This window comes from Taudactylus pleione, unplaced genomic scaffold (assembly GCF_031769625.1).
Source record: "Taudactylus pleione unplaced genomic scaffold, aTauple2 ptg000251l, whole genome shotgun sequence".
Lineage (NCBI taxonomy): Eukaryota > Metazoa > Chordata > Amphibia > Anura > Myobatrachidae > Taudactylus > Taudactylus pleione.
Window position 1 is genome coordinate 8,273,602 of NW_028284653.1, and position 23,868 is coordinate 8,297,469.

At 42.1% G+C, this 23,868-nt stretch overlaps 1 protein-coding gene across 5 annotated transcripts in view; it reads left to right on the top strand.

Moving 5' to 3' along the window:
- ATXN7L1 (ataxin 7 like 1) overlaps positions 1-23,868 on the top strand; it is a 148,654-nt gene that overhangs the window by 72,308 nt on the left and 52,478 nt on the right. For all 5 annotated transcript variants that reach the window (XM_088480219.1, XM_088480218.1, XM_088480220.1 and 2 more), the window contains one exon: positions 4,485-4,707. In XM_088480219.1, the coding sequence (XP_088336345.1) occupies positions 4,485-4,707 (223 nt within the window). The remainder of the gene's footprint in view (positions 1-4,484; positions 4,708-23,868) is intronic.

The following is a 23,868-nucleotide window of genomic DNA, read 5'->3' on the forward strand; positions in this document are numbered from 1 at the left end:
TTTTGGGGGTTCCAGGATGATTCCCCCACTTTTTCATGCACTTCACTTATTGTACAAAAGTCGCGCAACCTAGCAGCGAGTCCCGCGAATTGCCATTTGTAGTTGAATTTCGCAGGTACGCGCATTGTTCTGATGTATCTAATTGAACTTGCAAACACTTTCAGTACCTAAATGGTTTCAGGAACTTTGGTTGAATTTCCTAAGTTTATCTCATGTTATATTCACATTCAAACACTACTGTGCTGATAACAATTATGTATTGTTGCTTTTAAATGAAAAACATCAGGTTTTTTGTTTTTTTTAGGTCCCATTATGGGCCGTATTCAGTTAGTTTCGCACCCGCAATACTTTTTTGCCTGCCGGACTTTTACCCTACATCACGTGTTTTGCATGCGGAAAAGTATCAGGTGCGCTCCCTATATATGCCATATTCAGTTAGGAAGGATGCGAAAACGGCAACTGGCGAAACTGAAACAGGCGAAAAGTCCTGTCAAAAATGGGGAACTCAGCCTGACACCCCCAAAAGATGCACTAACATTGGGGATCACTATAGATGCCCCCGATTAGCCCTAATGAAGGTATTTGGGGTACTTAAGTTGTCAATTGGTGCCAATTAGTGCATTAACACAAGTGGTGAAGAACAGCAGTATTTTTTTGTGAAAATAACTGCTCCCAGCAAATTTGGGGTACTTGAAAATGGGAGCATATTTTTTAGTTGTTAAAGTGAAGTTTTAAAATACCGTATATACTCGAGTATAAGTCGACCCGAATATAAGCCGAGGTACCTACTTTTACCACAAAAAACTGGGAAAACTTATTGACTCGAGTATAAGCCTAGGGTGGGAATGCAGCAGCTGGTAGTGCCCTCAGTAGTAATTCTCCCTGGTTGTGCCCCCAGTAGTAATCCCCCCCTGGTAGTGCCCCCAGTGGTAATCCCCCCCTTTTAGTGCCCCCAGTAGTAATCTCCCCCTTTAGTGCCCCAGTAGTAATCCCCTCCTGGTAGTACACCCAGTGGTAATCCCCCCCCTGGTAGTTCCCCCAGTGGTAATCCCCCTTTTAGTGCCCAGTAGTAATCCCCTCCTGGTAGTATACCCAGTGGTAATCCCCCGTTTTAGTGCCCCCTGTAGTAATCCCCCCCTGGTAGTGCCCCCTGTAGTAATCCTCCACCCGCTTTGCATGGGAGAGACGTCATTACTCATGACGTCTCTCCCATTACCCACTGCGGGAGCTGGAAGATGGCTCCCGCAGTGGGAGCAGCAGCAGCCGATGAGAGTCTGACAGATGACAGTCTGTGTGTTTGTGCTGTGTAGCGCTGACCGAACTCCGTCCGGTCAGCGCTATACACTTCACTCGAGTATAAGCCGAGAGGGTTCTTTTTCAGCACAAAAAATGTGCTGAAAAACTTGGCTTATACTCAAGTATATACGGTACATTAAAAATCCACCTGCCGCAATCATAAAAACACTGACCCCCATACTTGGTGACCCCCAGAAGTCTCTTTCGCTAGCTTTTAAGTTTGTCCCCCAACTTTGAACTTTTTCGCCCCCAAAATGAAAGTACTTTTTTGGGGTGTCCTAAAGTTTTTTATTATTTTTTTATTTTGTTTGACAGTCTATCTTTGGAGTACTGTCCCATGGGTGCAGGAGGGTTTCCCAAAGTTTGCACCCCAAAGCCGCAATTCTGCACTTTTTTCTGCCTGCTATTCATTGGCGAAACTTTTCCGCCTATTACATAGCATTAACTTTTCGCCTACGCGAAAAGTCTTTGGAATTGAATACGGCGGAATCTTTTCGCCTGGTGAAATGACGTCATCCACAATACTTTTCAGCGGATTCTGACTTTTCGCGTCTAATTGAATGCGGCCCTATGTGGGGGCAATTCAGTTGTTTATAATTTCCATCTAAACTGCATGGGATCTATTCAATTGTTTGCACGACCAGCCCCGCACTGGCCACGACTGCTGCATTTTTCGCACCCTATTGCGCAGGATGTTGAACGATGTATCATTTGTGACTGCTGTGGCTAAAAATGATATATGCAATTAATATGGCATCTACAGATATGTTTATTAGTTTTTGCATGTGGAATTGGTTGAAAAGAATTATTTTCAAGCCGCTATAGAAAAGCAAGGGTAACGTTTCCAATCTACATCCCTGGCACAACTGGTAAGGCTCCGGGACACCACCTTTACACAGAATGTGACAAACATTCATCTCTGCCTCTAAAGGGATTTTCCTTTGTCACAATAACACTATGGCCAGAGTGAGCGCTGATCTCTGCCAGGTGTCTCTGCCAGTTTCTCATGTACTTTTTCAAAGGTCCCTTTTCTGGCAGGAAATATGTAGTATGAGTTAGAAACCTAGAAGCAGTAGGACATGCCCAAAGGTCTGTGTATGTTTTATCTGCTCTTCAGAGATCTTTTCATTTTTAAACTCTGTTGTATTTTACTGCATAATCTTTAATGAGTTTCATATACTAGGCATGCTTAATAGATGGATTTGTATTATTACATGTTGAATCACTTGGTTCTTAGCGCCCCCTTAGTCTGGCATGATTTTAGTAAACTGATTGTGTGTAACTCACCAGAGATTGCTGGAATTCTTTCTGGCAAAATGTTTGTGGCTTAGAAAGTGTTGCATCAGTGTTGAAGTCCATTATTCTGTAATACTGATGAACAGTATAATATGGTTGTCCAGAAAATTCAGTTTGCCTAACTCAAAGAATAATTTTCTGGTTTGGACTGTTCACTGATGCAGCTTTAAAGTAGTTGTAAAGGGCTTCTACACTATGCAGAAACACTTGTCTGTTGTGTATTTGAACATGGCCCTAGAAATATAAAAGATGGCAAAAAAGCATACCCCTGACTTATTTACCCATTTCTTCCTGGGAGATGCCATAGAGAGAGAACCAGGTGGGCGGTGTAGTAATGTGAATGGTGTCATTGAACGCCTAGACTGATTGGGGCGTACTCTCTTGGGAGCCCATTCCAGAGTAGGCAAGCAAGAAAATTGTGTAAACTTTAATATCTTTTTAGTTAGCTGTAATTAAATATATAATCATTATAATTGTGCAGGAACTCTAATATCTGGTGGGATAAGCCAAATCACTAAAGTTTTGCTATGAATATACCAACTATATTGTTTGGCTCTTCTGGGGAGGTTAATTGCAGCGGTTCCTACAGGATTTCCCAGTAGATGGTTTCTCAGCCATTCTGAAACCTTTGCTTTTGTTTATTTCCAACGGCACAGATATGGTACTTTATACATATAGGGCCGATGACGTTATTTTCGCATGTTTGAATTATCCCCCTATTCAACCGGCGAAAAGTCTTTGAAAAAAAACAGGGATAAGTTTTCACCATGTTTAATTAACATGGCGAAAAAAAGTGCAGAATTGGGGTTTAAGGGTGCAGGCTTTAAAAAAAAAAATAGCCTGCACCCTGGGAATATCTCCTAAAAGCGAGCTGTGTCAAAAAAAGATAAATAAAAGAACACCCCCCAAAATTTTTAAATTTTGGGGTAAAAAAAATATGGGGAACAAGTTTTTCAATAGCCAAATTAATTCAGGGGGGGTTCCCAAGTATGCGGCAGGTGTTTTAAAGAATGCGGGTGGTAGCGGCAGGTACATTTTTGAAGAATTTTCAAAATGCACTTTAGGAACTTAAAAATATGCTTGCACCCATTTTCATGTACCCCAAATTTGATAGGTTTTTTTTTTTCCCCAAAAAAATGTGCCCAAGTGCTATTCTTCACCCCGTCGTCACAGGCACAAAAAAAGCACCTGCCGCAGCTATTTAAAAACCCGCTCTTCCCTTCAGCAGCCAAAACCTGGGGTACCCATAGTGATTCCCCATGTCTGGACATCTTTAGGGGATCCCAGGGAAAACTCAAGTTTTTTTGCGAAACTTACCTTTCCGCCGGCTCCCGTTTTTGCACATTCCAAATTGAATATGGGGATAAAGCGAGCACGCGCCCGATACTTTATCCCCGGAAAACCACCGATGTGGAGCGAAAAGTCCAGCACAGATTTTTCGCTCCAAATTGAATACCCCCCATATACTGTTACTTTAAACAGATCTGTTTCCACCATATCAGTACTAATGCAAGAGTGACAGGAGGGGCATTAAGAATTGCACATACAGTATAGTAGGGATAGAAAAAATTATTCCATGCATCCTAGTTTTATTTATCCACATTGCTTTAATTCTTCGTCATGTATGGTAGTGGGTGAATTATTAGCACTTGCACGTTTCATTGTGTCTCTGTACCAGCTCTGATAACTTGTTGTGTGTTATGCCTGGGAATGAATTTAGAGATCAAGTTATATTATAGTCCTCACTAACCTGTAAAGCAGTAACTGCAATGCATACATTAGTTTTCAGGTAATCCCATGATTCTGGCATAGCAAAGACAGGTAAAAAAGGATAAAGATGTGAGCACTGAAATGTGTGTATCTGTGCAATTTATTTTGTATTTATTTTTCAGAAAGAAGACACGGTTCAATGTGCAAACCTTCCACATCCCCAGCTTCTCCTCCCTCCAACACTAGAGCATCACATGTACAAATGAAAACGAAAACCTGTATCAGCAGCCATAACCCTGTCAACAGTAATTCAAAGCCATTCAAAGCGCCCAAAGACAATCTACTTACCTCCAATAATAAACAACACACAGTGTTCTCTTCTAAAGTGTCAAGAGATAAACCATGGTAAGTGATTAACGTGCAGGAAGCTTTTAATAAAACGGAAGTGAAAGCATTCACTAGTAAGTACAGGTTTTAGCGACCCTTCCTCTTATCCAAATTCAATGGATTGACACAGTAGTATTTAACTATATTGACAATAATTGTAGTCAAAGTAATATTATATAAATTGTTATTAATTAATATATGTAGTAATAGTTTGGGGTATGGACATTAAGCTACCAGTGAAAAGGTGATCATTGTTTTATATAGCTATATAAAAAAAATAAAATAAATGGGCATCTCTTTTATTCAGTTTGGGCTCAGAACACAAAATGACAAAACTAGCTTGTTCAAAATGGTCACTATAATGCTGGGTATATACTGTCAGACGAAATATCTGGCAGACTGTCAGACATATTATCTGGCAACCTAAAACCCAGCAGATATTGTGGTCATACACTATGAGATATGTCACAGTGTATGGCCATTATATCTGCATTCCTGAGACATTTCCCTGTTCCTACCCTGCGAAGGAACAGGAAATGTCGGGCAGTCAGCCGGGGCAGTGCATACACTGCCAGATGCGTACGTACAACGATCTAATGAGTCGGGCATGTTGTATTGTTTTTCATGTCTGTCTGTCCGATCATTTCTTATTGGTCACGGACATAAACTATGCGGTTATCGGCTGGATAATTGCATAATGTATGCCCAGCTTTAGGATTGTGCATCACATGACTGTAATTGTTGATTATGACAAGACTATAGAACAAATCACATGCTAAAGCAGTGCTGATTACACTGTACTTTAATCTTATACACAAGGGGCCTGATTCAGTGGTGTACTGCTGATCGCAGGTTCCCGATGTTCTGGAAACTGCGCATGCGCAGGGCCCGTTCTGCGATCCTGCGCAGCAGACTTTCAGTGATTGACACTGGTAGAAAATTGCTAAATTCGGTCAGCGCTCACAGGTGTTGGGGATGTGTACTACCAGTAGCTGCTTCCTTGGGAAGTGTCCTGACTTCCTTGGTACACTATACAATTTTTGGTGTTAGAGGGTAGCGCTCTATGGTAAATATCTGAACCTTTTCTTGCTCACTTCAATACTGTTGGTGGTTGTCTACGTCTTTTCCACTAGTGTAAGTTGGCCTATTCCTAGTGAGCAGTGACTAGATGGTTGTTTGTAAAATATGTATGTTCAGGTGGGCAATATCTGTAGGCTGTATCTTGGTATAAATGTCCGGATCAGTTCAAAAGAAGATGTACAATATATATCAGGTGGGCAGTGCATTGCTAAACAGTGGAACTCCCTTCTTTCTGTTATTTGTGAGTGTTGCTTCTCAGTCCCGGCTGAATCTTATTTACCATAACTGGACTAGTTCAGTGATTGACAGTCTGCTGCCATTTCTGGACGGGGAGGGGGCTGCTATGGCTTCTGTTTCTCAAAACAGAGACATGTCGCCGCCGTTTGGGGGGAGTGGAGAGGCCAGGGTCTCCGTCGGCTGACAGAGATTTCCTGGCCTCTATTGAGCATCTGCGGCGGCCTTGGTCACTCAGTCAGCCAAAGCGATCGTAGATGAACCGATATGCAGCTTGGTTCAGTAATGCATGCAGGAGGTGTGACGTCTCTTGCCGCATTACTATATTAGCAGCTGCGATAGCATATCCGTCCTCTGCTGAATCACCACCTGAATTTTGAGTATATTAGTTTCATCTGCTCTATGCATGCAATTAACCATTCAATCAGTGTCTGCATTATTTTGCTCTTTAGCCCTATCGCTGCTTAGGATTTTCCCATCTCTTCGCTGCGGCCTAATTTCAAGGTTAGCGCTAGTCACATTGCAACATCAATATTACTGTTTTTTTTAAACAGTATCCACACAAATTATACCTTGTTTTTTTAAGAAGACTTCGTATTTTCAGAAAAAACCTTTTAGTCTTTTCAATTTTTCGGACACCACAAAAAAATGTAACCAAAGTAGCCAAAAAACTTTTTTTTAAAATTTCAAGAAAATCGAACAAACTCAAACATGATTATATTTTTTTAAAAGAAACACCAAAAGGAAATACTTTAGTTCTCATTTTGACAGTAATCCATCTTTCCAAAATAGCAAAAAGCATGCTTCTATGTGTAGGTTTACAAAAAAAATGTGTACTGATAAAGCAAATTTAATTATTTTTGCACATTTTTATTGTCTAAATTTAAACTTGAACTATATGTAGGAATAATATGCTAGCCCCACAATGACTACCTTTTTAAAAAAAAAAAAAAAAGATGACCTACATGATTAAATGGGGGGACCCCTTTTTATTATTTGACACAAGTTGAGGAATTTCTTTAGATTGCCCCATCTGTGGAAAATAAAATTTTTGTGTACTCTTTCAGTTACTTTCTGAGTATCACCATACAATAACTACTAAGGGGGCATATGTGTAGCCCAGTAAGGGGTAGAGAGAGTACACAATGTGCCCTGTCCCCATCAATGGAAAACTCTTTATTCCGTAGCACTGGACTATATTGTCTGGTGGTACGTTTTCCATAGTGCAGGTTAACATTGGTGATCACCAGACATTAACTAGTAGGGGGCCACTTAATTTGAAAGAGATCATCTCCTTCTTTCTTTTTGGGTGCCCCTTGATTTTACTGATGCCAGTTTGGAGTGGAGAACTTGCCCAACCCTGGACTCCCAAGCTTTTTCCGTAGTGCAGGGGGCTAATTCCGGGGGATCACACTGATCACTAGGCATAATTTATATGGAGCCTCGCCTCTTTCAAAAGAGGGTGCCCTCATCTTCCTATGTTAAAGACCCTCCCCCAACTTTTTAACTTTTTTTTTACATTATAGTGCTGTTGGTGTACATGCACGTCAATAGCACTTCCAACCCCCCGCCGGCTGCCGGAGTATCCCCACCAGTAAATCGGACCGGTGGAGAAGGTAAAAATAAGAAAACCTTCTTTTCTCTTTTAGCTCCCATCGTTTCACTCATTGTCTGCAGTTTTAGTGTACATGCAGATGACTAGTGTGACTCGTCCGCCACAAATGGGTTTAAGCAGAGTGGCAGGTACCAGTTGGCCTTCTGTATGCATTGCACACGGAATTGATAGAACTTTGACCATGATATTGGTAGTGCGTACCAAACATCTCAAAACAAATGTATTTAAACAACATTGTTTTTTACTTCATGATTTTCATGCTCACTAGTGTTAGAGGTGTATTAGAAATGGAGCACCATTGAAATGAACATCCCGGGCATGGCAGCCTTGTGGTTGGAACAAAATAATTGGTGAAAGGGGAAATCATAGACTTGAATGTAAGGATGCAGTTCGTTTGCAAACAGCAGAGTACAACTAATTGTTTAAAAAACTGGTAAATCATAATGCATTACTTCTCCTAGCTTGCCGTTGTAGTCATGGGACTTCTGCTAAACTCCCCTGTGTGCCATTGTGGTCAGAGAAAAGCAAGAATGTGTGATTGCAGTGGGCGAAGATATCCTAACAGATATCTCAGGATGGAAAATATCACTTTATCTTATATGTCCACCTAATAGGATCTGTCCTATTGCATGCCATAATGATATCTGATGGTGGCAGTAAATTGCAGTGAGGGTTGTTTACATAAAACACAATGGATCCCTTTACAGAGGTAAATTGCAGTGAGGGTTGTTTACATAAAACACAATGGATCCCTTTACAGAGGTATATTATACCTGATTTTTCTTTTTTTTGGCACACAGCTGACATCTGCAATTGGGCTTAAAAAAAATAAACACGTTAATGGTTCTAGGATACAGCTAATTAAGCTAGATGGAATAGTGTCATTATCCCAATCTCGATCCAGATGAACAACCAGGGTGATGAGATAAGACAAGCTATTTGAAACTCATTTGTAATAAATATGGGACACATTATTGTAACCATAGTACTACATACCTTTTGATGCACTTTCGATCATTTAGTCCACAGGTTCTCAAACTCTGTCCTCAAGACCCCAAACAGTGCATGTTTCCCAGGTCTCCTCACAGAATCACAAGTGAAATAATTAGCTCCATCTGTTGATCTTTAAAAATGTGCCAGTAATGAATACACCTGTGCACCTGCTGTGAGACCTAGAATACGACCTGTGTGGGGTCCTGAGGACCGAGTTTGAGAACCATTGATTTAGTCTATGCTTTGACAAGTTCAGCTGATTGTAAAAGAGTGGGTAACTTATTGTTAAGTAGATAACTCTATTCTAATGTACATGTCATTGTTTGCTAGGTAGTCTTCTGTAGAGTATATTTAGCACTTTCCTTTTCTTCTATGTGTTCTTCTTTGGTAAGACAGATATATGCAGTCCTTTTATATTAGCCCAACTCAAACTGGTGCTTCACCTGGCAGATGTCAGAAGTTTGAACAGAGTAGATCTGTAAGCTGCTTAAGGCTGATGACTTACCTTTTGTCTAAATTATTCACTAACCCTTTACCACTGCAGTTACGTTGTAGACACTTTAACCATAAGAAATAAATACACAGCATATAGTAGAAGAAGGTCCAAATGTATTGATAACTTCCATAAAGTTGGGGCCAGGAAAAGAAATTCCAAACATACTATCTGAATATGAGCAAATGGGGTAGGTTGTACTGTATCCACTCCAACTTATGACGGGAAATACTGTACCCACTTCAACTTAACGATTGGGTTCCTCCAATCGAGGAGTCGTGAAGTAAGAAAACTCCTCCTTTATTTGTCAGATGAACGTTCAAATAAAATGCATGCCCATCTGCTCATCAGTATGGGAGAAGCCTTCATGATTCATTCGTACCAAAAGGGGACGTGACATTACCAGCACTCCTGCCTATAAAGTGGCAGGTAAATTAAGTAAGTGTGCAGAATCACTAGGATATATCTTCCTCCATTCACATAGATAAAATGTACCTTAATTGTACTCCAGTTTGCAATTGCCTTTCCTGCCAAAGCTAGGACCACCTAAGGACCTAGCCCGCCACCAACTGAACTGACTATGCTAAGAAATCATTCACAACTAGACCATACCAATTTTTGAACAGATGCACTTATCAGTCCTGTACAGTGACTTCACTCTTGCTTCTTAGTGAGGGTAATGGACCACCGAGCCACATATTAATCTGCCCACCATTCTGTTGATCTTCCATCTTGACTCGTAGATAGCTGCTCATAACCCATCCCGTCTGCACTCACAATGTTCGAGCAAACCAGCTGGACAGCAGGCAGACGAGCGTGGAGCTGCCATTATCCAGACCCAGGCAACACAAAGGGGTTGACCATTCTACCCAGGGGCACCTCTTTATCTACAATACTGTTAAACAAATCTGGTGGTGGTGTTCACGTGATCAGAGTTTTGATTGATACTAAAATAAACAAATTATAGTACAGAGCCATTTGAGCTACAACAGACAAGATGTGTCTGTCTTATGGTGTATATATCTTCATCTTAGATGGAGACATACTATACAGCGAGGATCTGCTGTTTGTAAAGTACAGTTCCAATACTGATTTTAATGATAGGTCATCTGACCAAACACTGAATTTTTGGAAGTTTCTTTGTTTAAATAAGAAGTACATAATTTCTGAATAGATCTGCCTCCTATTATTTTAAATAATGTTTTAAAAAATGTTTTAGTAATAAATGTGAGTAGGTTTATTGTATAGTATTGCCTTTGTATAGCAAATTTGGATACACAATTGTTATCAGGTGCTAATTAGTAGCCATTTTAAAATGGGTATAAATACCCTTTCAGAGGACATATGGGGCATACCTTTGAAAAAGCTGCACTTTGGGGCAGGGAAACGCGTTAGGGCCACCAAGGATCATCACCCCAACTTTTCTATACTACACATTGGAGGAACCTTGAAGAACTATTACACATTCCTAATCATATGGAGCCTTAAAGGACCAGTACACTGGGAGTAAGCCTGCATACTACAATTTGGGACATTACCACATATGAACACCGTATATTTTGAGGACCCAGACTATTACCGGATGATCAACATCTAAAAGGGACATCCCTCTATCTGTGAATATTACCATCTATATACAGCGGACTGTCCTATGCTGTTTATTTTGGTCTCCCAAGTGTTTTTTCTTCAGGAGCTGTGCATACTCAAGTAAAGTATGGACTAAAAGTTGTGGGTGAGATCAGTGTCCTTTCTACTGAACAGAAATTAATTTTCTGTATTTTTAATTCTTTGGCACAATCATTTATATGAATAAATTGTATCATTTTGATATCTAGACGATTGCTATACCTTGTTTTCATAATTTTTATGTTCTAACAATTCTAGCGCTACTTTTTGTTTATTGTGTATATGTATTGGTAGGGAGTGACTATCCCGCTTTTAGTAGCTGCTTGGACAACATACTCATATCAGTGCCTGTGTAGCATCAGTTGGTGCTTTTTTATGTTTTGCTGTCTCAAGGGTAAACAGGAGGCTGATTTCATGTACAAATTGGCTGGCTTGTACCCTCAGGATTTTATACAGAATGGTCTGTGTGCTATTTGTTCTAAAGAACCACCTAACCAGTCCAGTCTACCAGCCCCTGTACAGGAGCCACCCTGGGTGTCATCCTTGTCTCAGGTTATGATGCAGCTAGTGGACCATTTGGCTGCTCCCACGCTGCCTCCCATAATGGGATACAATTCCAGCCTGCTATGTTTGCCCCCCCCCTATACATCCTCCCTAGTTGGATGTTTATGCCCACTCTAGTCAGAGTACAGCTCAGTCAGCTGCTGCGTTTCAGCAAATGTTGCAGGCAAACAGACCGGTAGCCATTAACACGCCTAAGTGGACGATATCATTTTGTAAGTCCGCCCAGCATGTAGATTCAGACGCATCATCGGAGCAGTCAGATGATGCGCCAGGTTCTTCTCCACGGTTTATCTCAGGAGAGGAAGACCATTCTTCTACAGTAGATTTCCCTTCTTTGGTGAGGGTGGTCAAATCAATGCTAAATATAGAGGGTGACGAGCCAGCTATTAGACCTAAGGCTCCAGTGTTTAAACACCAGAAGGTGGTAAAGGCTGAGTTTTTGAAGTCTGAGCAGCTCACTGAACTTATGGAAGAAGCATGGAGTAAATCCGGATAAACTGTTCCATGTTACAAAAAGATTAGCATCTTTGTGTCCTTTTCCACCTACCGAATGTACTAAGTGGGAAGTCCCTACTGTGGATGCTCATGTGTTGCATTTAGTTAGTGCTACGTTGCCTATACCGTCAGCATCTTCTCTTAAAGATCCTACAGATAGAAAACTTGAAACATGTCTTAAATCAGTGTTTTCATTGCCTGGAGCAGTTACCCGGCCGGCTATGGCTGCGGCCTGGGTATCCAAGGCTGTTGAAGAATGAACGAGGCATTGAAAGACACTCTACCAAATGCTACCAGAGAACAGCTGACGTATATCTCCGACATACGGGAAACGGCCTTCTATTTGGGAGAAGCTGCAATAGAGGCTGGACTCCTGGCTTGGTTGTTGCTCGTAAAGTCCTTTGGTTAAGGTCCTGGAAGGCAGATGCGGGATCCAAGAAGGCCCTGGAATCCCTGCCTTTTTGGAGCAGAATTGGATAAGATAGTGGCTACTCTGAACTGCAGGTCTGCCATCAACAGCTACATCAAAGCCTAGGCAGTCCTCTTTTCGGCCCTTTCGCCCTCAGGGAAGAGCGAACGGACGGCCTTTCTTCAGACTGTAGTTTTCGCTGGACCACCAAGCCGCAAACTAAGAGGTCTTGGCCGGTCAGACATCCAGCTTCCAAGCCGGACGACAAACCCTCCGCCTGATGGGAAGAGCCTCCTGGCGGATCCCAGGGTTGGGAGGCCGACTTCTTCATTTTGCTGACTCTTGGCATCAAACAACAGACGCCTGGGTCCGAGAAGTGGTCTCCCGGATTCATCCTCCCCAGAAGTGTTTTTGTACGACTCCCCCATCAGATTATATCAAGGCTTTGGCCCTCCAGGAGCCATATACTCCCTGTTATGGGCAGGGGTGATGATCCCGGTTCCTGTGGATCAACAAGGAAAGAATGATTATTCCAATCTTTTTTCGGTCCAGAAATCAAATGGGTCTCATCACCCTATTCTGAATCTGAAAACAAGTTCCATATGGAGACTCTTCAGTCAATTATTCTGGCAATGGAACCTGGGGATTTTATGGCTTCCCTGGACATTCAGGATGCATATCTGCATGTGCCTATTTTGCCATCACACCAACAATTTCTATGGTTTGCTGTCCTGCAACAACATTACCAATTCCAGGCATTGTTCTTTGGTCTGTCAACGGCCACTCGGATCTTCACAAAATAATGACTGTTATAACAGCCCACCTCAGGCATCAGAGTCAGAATACTGTCATACTTGGACGACCACCTGATATTGGCACAGTCTCAAGCTGTTTAACAACACCATCTCCAGCTGACCATTGCCCGCCTCCAGACGCATGGCTGGTTCATCAATTGGAAGAAGTCCTCCCTTTCTCCAATACAGCGGATGCAACATCTGGGGGCACGTCTGGATTCTCCGGCACAAAGGGTGTTTTTGCCAGGGGGCAAGACTTCGGCCTTATTATTGCAAGCAAAGGGTATCCATTCTATCAGTGATGCAAGTCCTGGGGTCAATGGTATCCACCTTCGACATGGTGGAATATGCTCAGCTCCATTCCAGGCCTCTGCAACTATTGAAACTCTCCCGGTGGAATGGGCAGTGTCATCTAATGTGGTCCCAGAGGATCCTTCTCACTCCGGAGGTTCAGCTTTCTCTGTCGTGGTGGCTATAAAAGGCTCATCTGGACAAGGGTCGCGCATTTTGGATTCCAAATTGGGTGCTCCTCACCAAGGACGCCAGTCTTCGCTATTTGGGGGCGGTGACAGGTCATACCTTTCAGGGAAGACTGACAAATCATGAAAGTCACCTGCCCATAAACATCCTGGAGCTTCGTGCAGTATACAAAGCGCTCATTCTGGAGCACCTCCTCCAAGACATGCCAATCCAGTCCGACATACAGTAGCCTATCTTAATCATAAGGGAGGCACGTGTAGTCAGGCAGCCATGAGGGAAGTGGCAAATATTCTGATCTGGACAGAACGTCATCTTACGGCTATCTCTGCAATATTCATCCCGGGAGTCCTCAAGTGGGAAGCGGACTTTCGAAGTAGTCAGGACATGCACGCCGTAGAGTGGGCTCTCCACCCGGGAGTTTTTCAACTCCAGGTGAACAAATGGGGCCTACCAGACGTAGACCTCATAGCCTCATGTCACAACCACACAGTCCCCAGGTATGGGTCCAGGACAAGAGATCTCTCAGCCGCCTTCCTGGACACGCTGGCGGTGAGGTGGGATTACAATCTGGTGTACCTCTTTCCTCTGATTTCCCTCCTCCCAAAGGATCGTCAGGAAATTTAAGCAGGTAGGTGGCACAGTTGTATTGGTAGCTCTTGCTTGGCCCAGTTGCCATTGGTTCTCCGGCATACGGAATCTATCCATAGACACTCCGTTTCCTCTATGGCCAGATCTGTTAGCGCAGGTTCTCTGCTTGCATCCGGACCTACCTCGTCTGTCTTTGACGGCGTGGCTCTTGAGTCTTGCATCTTAAGATGCAAAGGTTTCTCCAGCTCTGTGATTCAGACGACGCTTAGGGCACGAAAGCCTTCCTCTACCCGCATCTATTACAGAGTTTGGCATTCCTTTGACCAATGGTGTTCCCACAGAAAGTATGACCCTAAGGTTTTTTTGGTTTCCTGGTTACTTACTTTTCTCCAGGCTGGGTTAGACCTCGGTCTCCGCCTGGCCACTCTGAGAGTACAGGTTTTTGTGCTGTCGGTTTGGTTCCAGCGAAGGATTGCCGGCTGTTAGAAGTTTTTTTTGGGGTGTTCTCCAAGTTCAGCAACCCTTTGTCCCACCGGTGGCACCGTGGGATTTGTCTTTGGTTCAAAAGGGGCTACTGGCTCCCTCATTTGAACCTTTGGACTTAATAGATTTGAAGTGGTTGACAGCAAAGACCCTTTTTCTCTGATTTGGCAGCGCTTTCTTTTCGCTCCCCCTTTTTGATTTTTCACAAGGATAGAGCTGTCCTCCATAGACGACCGGGTTAACTTCCTAAGGTAGAATCTCATTTTCATGTGAATGAAGAGATTGTGGTACCAGTCTTTAGACTTTTCTGTAGGTGAAGCCTCCCTGGATGTGGTTCATGCTCTCCGTATCTATGTGGATTGTACAAACTCTTTTAGAAAATCAGACTTTTTTTTTTTTTATTGCGTTTTATGGTTTTCACAAAAGAAGCTGGCCAGCTAACAAACAAACATCTGTCTCAATGGCTACTCGGTCTGTGGGACCATCGTGGGCATTTTGACATGGTTCCTCTGCTGAACAATTGTGCAAGGCAGCCACTCCTTTCTTAGGTTCTACGCCTTTGACACCTTTGCCTCTCAGAATGCTTCCTTTGGGCGGCAGATTCTCCTTTCTGCTCAGGAGCGTCCCCAGCCTTAGGGGAACTGCTAGGACATCCCCATGGTATCCCTCGAAGAAAAAGAGTTAACAAAGGTAAGTCTACCATAATATATATATATATTAATATTATATAGGTTGAGTCTCCCATATACAATGCTTGGGACCAGGGGTATTTTGGATATCAGAATATTCCGTATTTTGGAATATTTGCATAACATAATGACATATTTTGGGAATGGGGACCAAATCTAAACATAGAGTGCATTTATGTTTTATATACACATTATGCACACAGCCTGCAGGTAATTGTATGGGAACTGGACTAGAACTCACCTTCAATATAATTCATACTTTGTACTCGGGCATATACTGTCATTGACCTACATTTGTGTAGACATTAAATTACTGTTTACATAAGGGAGAGAGCGAGAGTAAATGGGAGTTTATTAGAAAAATCTTAATGGTTACGTCTATTTTAAAAATTTTACTTCATTTGACAATTTAAAATTCAAACAAACAAATAAATGCAACAACCTGTAAATATTATACAAATAGTTTTTTTCATTTAAAACTCCATGGCAACTGTTCACAATTTTTTTTAACACCTTCGTCAACTGAGTAGAGACCAGAAAAAAACACCCTGGGGGTTATATAGTGTGACTCAACATTCCCTTTGGTGTCTTTTTACGATTGAGTAAAGTCTTTTTTTTTTTTCGTTTTGCAACTGTATTTATCTGCTCTCAGTGAGTCTAGATACACCTTTGGGAGTACAAGTCTGGGATATGGTGCACACACACACGGTCAGATTTAAAGGACAATGTAAATGATAATATCGTTTGATCGTTTAAACCGTCCTTTTTTTGCCCCCTCAAACGATGCGCGGGCACGGATGATCGATATCGGCCATCGCCCGTGCATGCAGGCCAATCTGGTCATTATAGTATTTGGGGGAATGGTGCATGTGCTGGATGTTCGATAACGATCATCCAGCACATGTAGGACGATCAGACGACGATATATGATCGTTGTCTGATCTGACTGTGTGTACGGTCCAATAGGGTAGCTTCTTTGGTCCCTAGTTGCTACTCTATGTAGCAAATGTGGTTTCCTCCGCTTTTTTTGTTTGAGCTTGCCGTAAAGTGGTATGACGTCATTTTGGATCATACCACTGTACTGACCACTGTAAAGCTTGTTTGCTTGCTTAGCTTCTCCTTGGTCCACTCCCGTAAAAAGCTGAAAAACACGTGCCTAGGTAAGCCCCTTCTTGGGGTGCTGTGCTGGAAAAATAATTTTTAGGTAGTGGTTATGTATTTAGTGTTTCTCTTAGTTACAAACTAGCTGAACTCATTGTGATATGTCTTTAGATGATTAGTATGTAGGCCATTATGTGTAGACTATGGGGGGAATTCAATTAAACGCGATGTTGAATACCCGTGGGAGGGAGCTCCCACAGCTATTCAATACACTGCGCTGTGTGGTCGAAGAATGCCGGTTATTGCGCCTTAACAAGGGTGTGAAGGCGTGTTAACCGTCATTCTCTGACCAAAGTGCTGGGCGCGTGGCTGTTAGCGCCGCGCTAAGCAGAAAAACAACTGCGCGCCCGGCACTTTGGCCGGATTTCTCCTTGCATCCCCAGGGGAGTGTGAGAAGAAATCCTTAGTGTGTCCAAACAGCGCGGTGAATTGAATACCTGCGGGAGCTCCCTCCCGCGGCTATTCAACATCGCATTGAATTTCCCCCTATATGCCTCTCCCCAAACAAATCCAGAGTCATCAAAAAATATAGATTTAGCAGCACTTCTCAGGAGAGCTCTATGATTGAAATCATTGATAATAAATCCACACTCATAAAATCCTTAACCATGCTCCCAATTTATGGACATCTTCTGTTTGGAGGAAAACTAGACAATAATTCAAAAAGTCAATGAAGGTAAATCCCACAATTTACTACAAGTTACAAAAAATAGAAGTTTTCCTTCATCATCTTCTGGACAACAATTCGGAGAAGCACAAATATGGCACGCCAGAAAGTTGCATTTTTGTCAGTTTAGTGGGACACCATTTGAACAGTCTTTCAGTTCCATCAGGAATAGGGAAGGTAAACCAAGATAAAATCCCTTGCAACAAGTACTATCTCAACACATATCTGTGAAATCCTGTGGGTGGCAGAATTTTGTATCAGTCAAAGTAACTGAGGTGGTACATTAAGCTAGAAAGCAAAATACTAATCTGTTTACTAAACAAAACTGTATTTGATCCTGATTCTCCAACAGTTTAGTAGATTTTGTAATTTCGTCACAATTGCTCTAACTACCCAGAAAGTTCAGATGCAGAGTTAAATGAAAATCAGACCCATATGCTCAAGCAATGTGTGCAAAGAAAAAAATGCATATATTCCCTAGTATTCAGAGTTGCGCACACCTTGCGAAGCATATGCCCACGTCCTTACGCTTGGTTGGATACTAGCTCTATACTAGGTTCAAAAGATGGGTCTAAAAACAATGGTATTTACACTTATGTTAAACTCTGCCGTTGTGTAGACACACGCTTACTGTACTTTGCTTATGTGGGACTGCCCTGTTATAGCTCAGTTAGGCCTCTTCAGTCATAAGTGGGAATACAATGGATATGCGTACTCTGTATCACCTGTGTTCTCACAGTTGGAACATACACTGCTTGAAAACATGCAAGATACTCTCTGTAATGCTGGGTACACACTGGCTGATATATAGGCCGTACAATTGAACGACCGATATATCATGGGCGCTTTGGCGGGTGTGCACCAGCTATATGTCTGTGAATGATGTCGTCGACAGACATATTGCGTCGGCTGTGCAGCGCAGCCGATGGCCAATATATCTGCACAAAGATTGGCACATTGTGCTGTGTGTATGGCACTCATGGAAAATAAATTTCAAATCGGCTTATGAAACCAGCCGCAAGTGTGTGAAGTTTGGTGCTAACTTCAAATAAAGACAGATCATTGGAAAATAAGAATATTCACTGCACTAGGTTCTACTCTAGCCTAAATCTAGATCAGAATAAAAATTAAGAGGCTGGAACAAGTATCAAAAAATAGTTACACTTTATCTAAAAAATAATGAACACAATATGATACATAAATTGATATGCAAATGGAACCAGAGATACAAATAAGTAATATAAAAAAACACAGTGTAAAAGAAATGCTGTTGTTTAAAAATCTGTTGCGAACACAAGCTTATATTCTTGCACAAGTTCCAATAGTGTGTTTGTTCTCTTTAACACTCTTAGTAAGTATCCAGGATATGTGTGTCCAGGATATAAAAGTAAAACTCATACAATTAGCAGCCAGTCATATATAGATATTTTTTTTATATATATATATATATGAATTTGTCTGTGCTACCGTACCAGCACATAATATATACAGACTTGTATCAGTCATGTCCTGTCAGCCACTGGTAATAATAGACGCTCCGGCACACCACGTGAATGTAATCTCCCACCGTCAGGGCGTCTTGAATGACTGTAAAGTAGTGACCGCTTTCTCTGCTCGGAATGTATTGTGTGTGCCGGATATTAGGTCCGGCTAGACATGTGGGATATCTTTCGCCGGGTTTCACGGGGGAATTGTGCTACAAGTTGTCCCAGTGCTCCTGGTACTCTGCTGAAGAGATGATAGCTGTGCATATGTCAACATGTTTCATCTCTAAAGCAACCATTTTTATTCTGATATAGATTTAGGCTAGAATCTAGCACAGTGAATATTCTTCTTTTCCAATGAAATCTGTATGCATGCAGTGTAATTTCAGTATATGTATTTCTGTGTGTTTGATATTTTTCCTTGCTTTTAAAATGTCTGGAAAGGGGTGTACTTCTAAGACGACGTCTGTGTAAGGGAAGAGTAGCTCGCATAATTATTATTCCTGTTGTCAGGCTAGATTACCTAGTGGGCACACTCATGCATGCTGTGAGGCCATCCGGGAGCAGCGACTGGTCGCTGAGGTTACTATAGTGCGTCTAATTACAAAAAGGTTCAGCCGGGGTCTATGGTAGACCAAAGTAGTAACAGAACAAAAATATTTTTTCTTCTGGAGGATCTGGGGCCTTAGGGCTCACGGGAGGACCATCATGGTTAAGACAATGGAGAAAACTGCCTGGAAAAGGACGTCCTCTTTAGAGAAATTGCTATGTTCAGCTGGGCTCAAGTCACGTAAGCGATGAGTGGTGGCGCAATCTGGTTTTTTTCATTCTGATGTTTCCTCAGTAGAGGAGGAACATTTTAAAGAATCCAAATTTGTTGATCTGTTTCCTTTGTGAAAGAATGATCAGGTGTGCAGGAAGTAAATGACCTAGTCAGAGCAGTGCATAAGGTCCTTGACCATGGAGATACTGGGCATCAGGACTATGTGTCCCTAATGGTTTATTCAGGACTAAGAAAATAAAGAAGAGATCCTTATTGTTTCCGTCTTCCACACAAATGTCAGATTTAGTGGCCGAACCATGGCTAGTTCCATATAAGACGTTTCAGATTCCACACAAATTTGTATGTATCCTATACAAAATAGTAATATTGCTTACAGGGAACAATCGCCTAGGGTAGATGTTCTGGTAACTCGTTTCTAGATAGGACTTCTCTTAGAGAAAGCTCAGACTGAAAGTGTGGATGTATTTCAAAAGCTTTTTATGTGGGCTCAGGGGCAGCATTAAGACCCAATATGGTTTCAGCTTGGATAGTTAAAGCAATGGAAAATTGCAGTGAGCTCTTGAATGAAGGGATCCAGACAGCATTAAGTCTCAGTTGTTGTCTATTGCAGAGCCTCTCAAAGGTGGAGCAGATTATTTGGGAGTTGCTTCTTAAATAGCATCTTCTGTTCACTGTAACATTTTTGGCATAGCCATTTTGGCTGGACTGTGGTTAAACTCTTGGGATACAGATTCAGAGACATTTTTAGATGGTTTACTGTTTGAAGGAAAATTATTTTTTGATGCAGAACTAGATAAAAGTATTGCTTAAGCAAAAGGTGTTAATGGCCCATTTTTACCGTTAAGGTCTGCTATGTCTAAGGGCTGGTCCTGGCAGTTTCTTCAGTAAGGGCCAAAGGACAGGTGCCTTTGTACAAAGGGTTTCCTAATAGGGGACAGATTAGACCACGCAAGAATGAGCTAATGAAATAGTCAGCATGATGGGTAGGGCATACAGTCAGAGGTCTCTGGGGTAGGTGCCCGTCTACTGTCATTCAAAGACCAGTGGAGAATGTCTTTCAAACGGATGAGTGACAGCCATTATAGAAAGACGGTACATTTCAGACCCTCCACCAAAAAGGTACTTCGAAAAAACAGAAGTTCCAAACAACAGACAGAAATGTCTAGCGCAGAGGTTCCCAACTAGCTCCTCAATGCACCCTAACAGTCCAGGTTTTAAGGATATCCATGCTTGACCACAGGTGACTTAATTAGTGCCTCAGTCAATTTCATTTAACCACCTGTGCTCAACCATACTGTAGATAACGCTAAAACTTGAAGTTTTGAGATACCTTGAGGACCACCTTTGGGCACCTCTGCTCTAGCATTAGGTCAGGCAAACTTATATCTCAGGGGTGATTGTCCAAGTACCAGAAAACCAAAGAAAAATTAGATTTTATTGAAATCTATTTTAGATACAACACCAGATGGCAGTCAGGGGCTTCTTTTAAATTTAAAAGACTTAATACAAGTCCGAGGATAAACAGATTCAAAATGGAATCTAGTGTTTCCGCTAGGCTGTTTTTGCGGGGTGCCGCGCTCTGTCCGATTTGTAAGTACTGAAATGCACCCTGGCCTTATGTGCCCATGGTGGTGCCCCATTGAAACAGCCTTCCCCACCCGCGTCCGCAGTGTCGGGAAAGTGCCGGTGAAACAATCACTGGTGAGCACGGCATCTATTTGCACAGCAAGGAGAGCTTGGGGGCAGTACTGGGCACGACCCCTACACTGATGAAAAGGGGCGGTGTCCCAAGGACATGCCCCCTTTTATGAGTCACCACACCCCTTTTTTGGGCCCACGTGCTACTTCGGCGTGGGCTGAAGTACCCGTTTTTAACAGGCACGCTGCCCGCTGCCTGCCCTAGTGTGAAGACTAGAACCTATAAGATCAGTCATAAATGGAATGGAAGCAAAGGAGTTTTTGGTATGTATACACATCAAGGATGGCTTATCTTCACATGCCTATATCGGAAGGCCATCAATACCTGTTAAGATTCACAGTCAGAAGAAAGCATTGCCAGTTCAGTGCTCTTCCTTTTGGTTTAGCCATGGCCCCTCATATATTTATAAAGGTCATTGGGGGACTCTTAAGAACTATGTGAATAAACATGATTTCTTATTTAGATGATTTAGGCAGATTCAGAGAATGTGCTTCAGGCAGATCTGCTAAAGGCAGTGGAAGCCCTTCAGTATCATGGCTGGATTACCAATTTAAAGAAGTGCAAGATGATCTCCAATCAGTACATGACGTTTTTTGGGCCTCAGGTTCAATACTGAGTGGCCAGAGGTTTTCTACCAACAGAAATATCAGAGACATTCAGAATCTAGTACGAAGGATTTTTGAAGTTCAGAAGCCCATCCGTTCTATGTTGTATGAGACTGTTAGGAAAGATGGTGTTCTCATTCGAAGCAGTCCAGCATGCAAGGTTACATTCCAGGATGTTTTCATGTAAAGATTCTAAAAAAATTGGATGCGCTTCAACTGCTCCAACCATCGACTATCAGATCAGTTTGTTATTCTGTCCCCAGAAATGAGACAGTCTCTCAAATGGTGGCTTCAGTCGGAGAATCTGAACAAGGGCAGTAATTTCCTCCTCCAAGATTGGTTGCTTGTTAAGAACGATGCCAGTCTCTGGGGATGGGGAGCAGTTATTCTAAACCATCATTTTCAGGCACTCTGGTCCAGGGAGGAATCAATGCTTACTATCAATATACTGGGTCTAAGAGCGGTTCGATACACACTGAAATAGGCAGAATCTCTTATTCATGGATAGCCTGTAAGAATTCAGTCAGACAATGCTACAACAGTAGCATACATACATCACCCGGGTGGGCAAAGAGTTCCCTGGCAATTAGAGAATCCTTTCAGAACCTGGCCTGGCAGAAAACCATGTTCTGGCAATATAGGCAGTGTTTATTCCAGGAATAAAGATTTGGAGAGTGGACTTCTTGAGTCGGCAAGCTATTTCTCCAGGTGAATGGTCCTTGCACCTGGAAGTGTTACACAGTCTGGTAATAAGGTGGGGTCAGCCAGAGGTAGATTCAAAGGCCTCTCTGTTCCAATAGCAAGACAGCAAAATTTTGTTGCAACACCAATGGTCAATGGGCATTTATGATAGACGCTATGGTGGTCCCTTGGAAATTTCATCTGGTCTTCATATTTTCACCAATTCCACTTCTTCCTCGTGTCCTCAGAAAGATAAAGAAAGGATTCTAGTGATATTAGTAGTGCCAGACTGGCCAAAGAGAGTTTGGTACTCGGCGATACTAAACATGGCAGTGGGTCCAGGGTTCAAACTTCCACTTTACCAGGATCTATTGTCTCAGGGGCCGGTTGTCAGGACATTCATCGGGTAAATTTGATGGCATGGCTCCTGAAGCCAAGATTTTAAATAAGAAATGTTTTTTTTGGATGCAGTAGTTCAGACTGTGATTAAGGCTAGTAAGAACATGTATTCAGGCAATTATCATAGAGTTAGGAAGTGACATGGCATAGCGTGAAAAAAAAGTTTTTTGTTTTCATTTTTTTTTGTCACCAAGAGTTCTGTCTTTTCTTTAGGTAGGACTTAAGATGGGCCTTAGCTAAACTTCTTTTAAGGTTCAAGTTTCAGCTCTGTCTGTTTATTTTCATAAGAGATTGGCATTTATTTCTGAAGAAAAGACGTTTTTGCAGGGTGTTTTACACATACAGCCACTATATAGAGCCATGGGACTTAAATCAGTTACCACCTTTTTGAGCCTTTACAGGAGGTGGACTTGAAGTGAGTAACTTGGAAATTCGTTTTTCTGTTCGGTATATCTTCGGCAAAAAGAGTGTCAGAATTAGGGGATTTAAGGCTCCATTTTTGTTTTATCACAAAGATCAGACCGTGTTACATACACTTGTTTCCTTTCAACCTAAGGTTGTGTCAGCATTCCATCTTAATCAGGGAATAGACATTCCGGCCTTGACTGTTTCAGGCAAGACAAGTGAGGGGTGTCCTTTGTCTCTGTTAGATGTCATAAGAGTGTTACAGTTTTATCTGGAGAAGACGGCAAGTATGAAAAAAACAGGTAGTTTGTTTATACTTTATGATGCTAGGAAAAGAGATTGGCTGGCATCCAAACAGATTATAGCCAAATGATTAGAGATACAGTCAAGCAAACATGAGGGCGACTGAGGGACCTAATACAGCTAGGATTTTAGCTCATTCCACTCGCTCGGTTGATGCTTCAAGGGCGGTTTGGAATGGTGCTTCTGCAGAGCAGTTATGTAGAGTAGCTACATGTTCCTCATTTCATATATTCAACTAATTTTACAGATTTCTTAACTTTGCAACCAAATATGCTGCATTTGGACGAAAGGTATTATGTTCTGGAATGGCTGAACATATCCTTCCCTAGGGACAGCTTTGGTACATCCCCATGGTCTAGAAGTGTCTCACAGAGGAGAAAATAAGATTTTTGGTACTTAACGCTTAATCTCTTTATCCAAGTCTATCTGGGGGACACTTCGGTCCCTC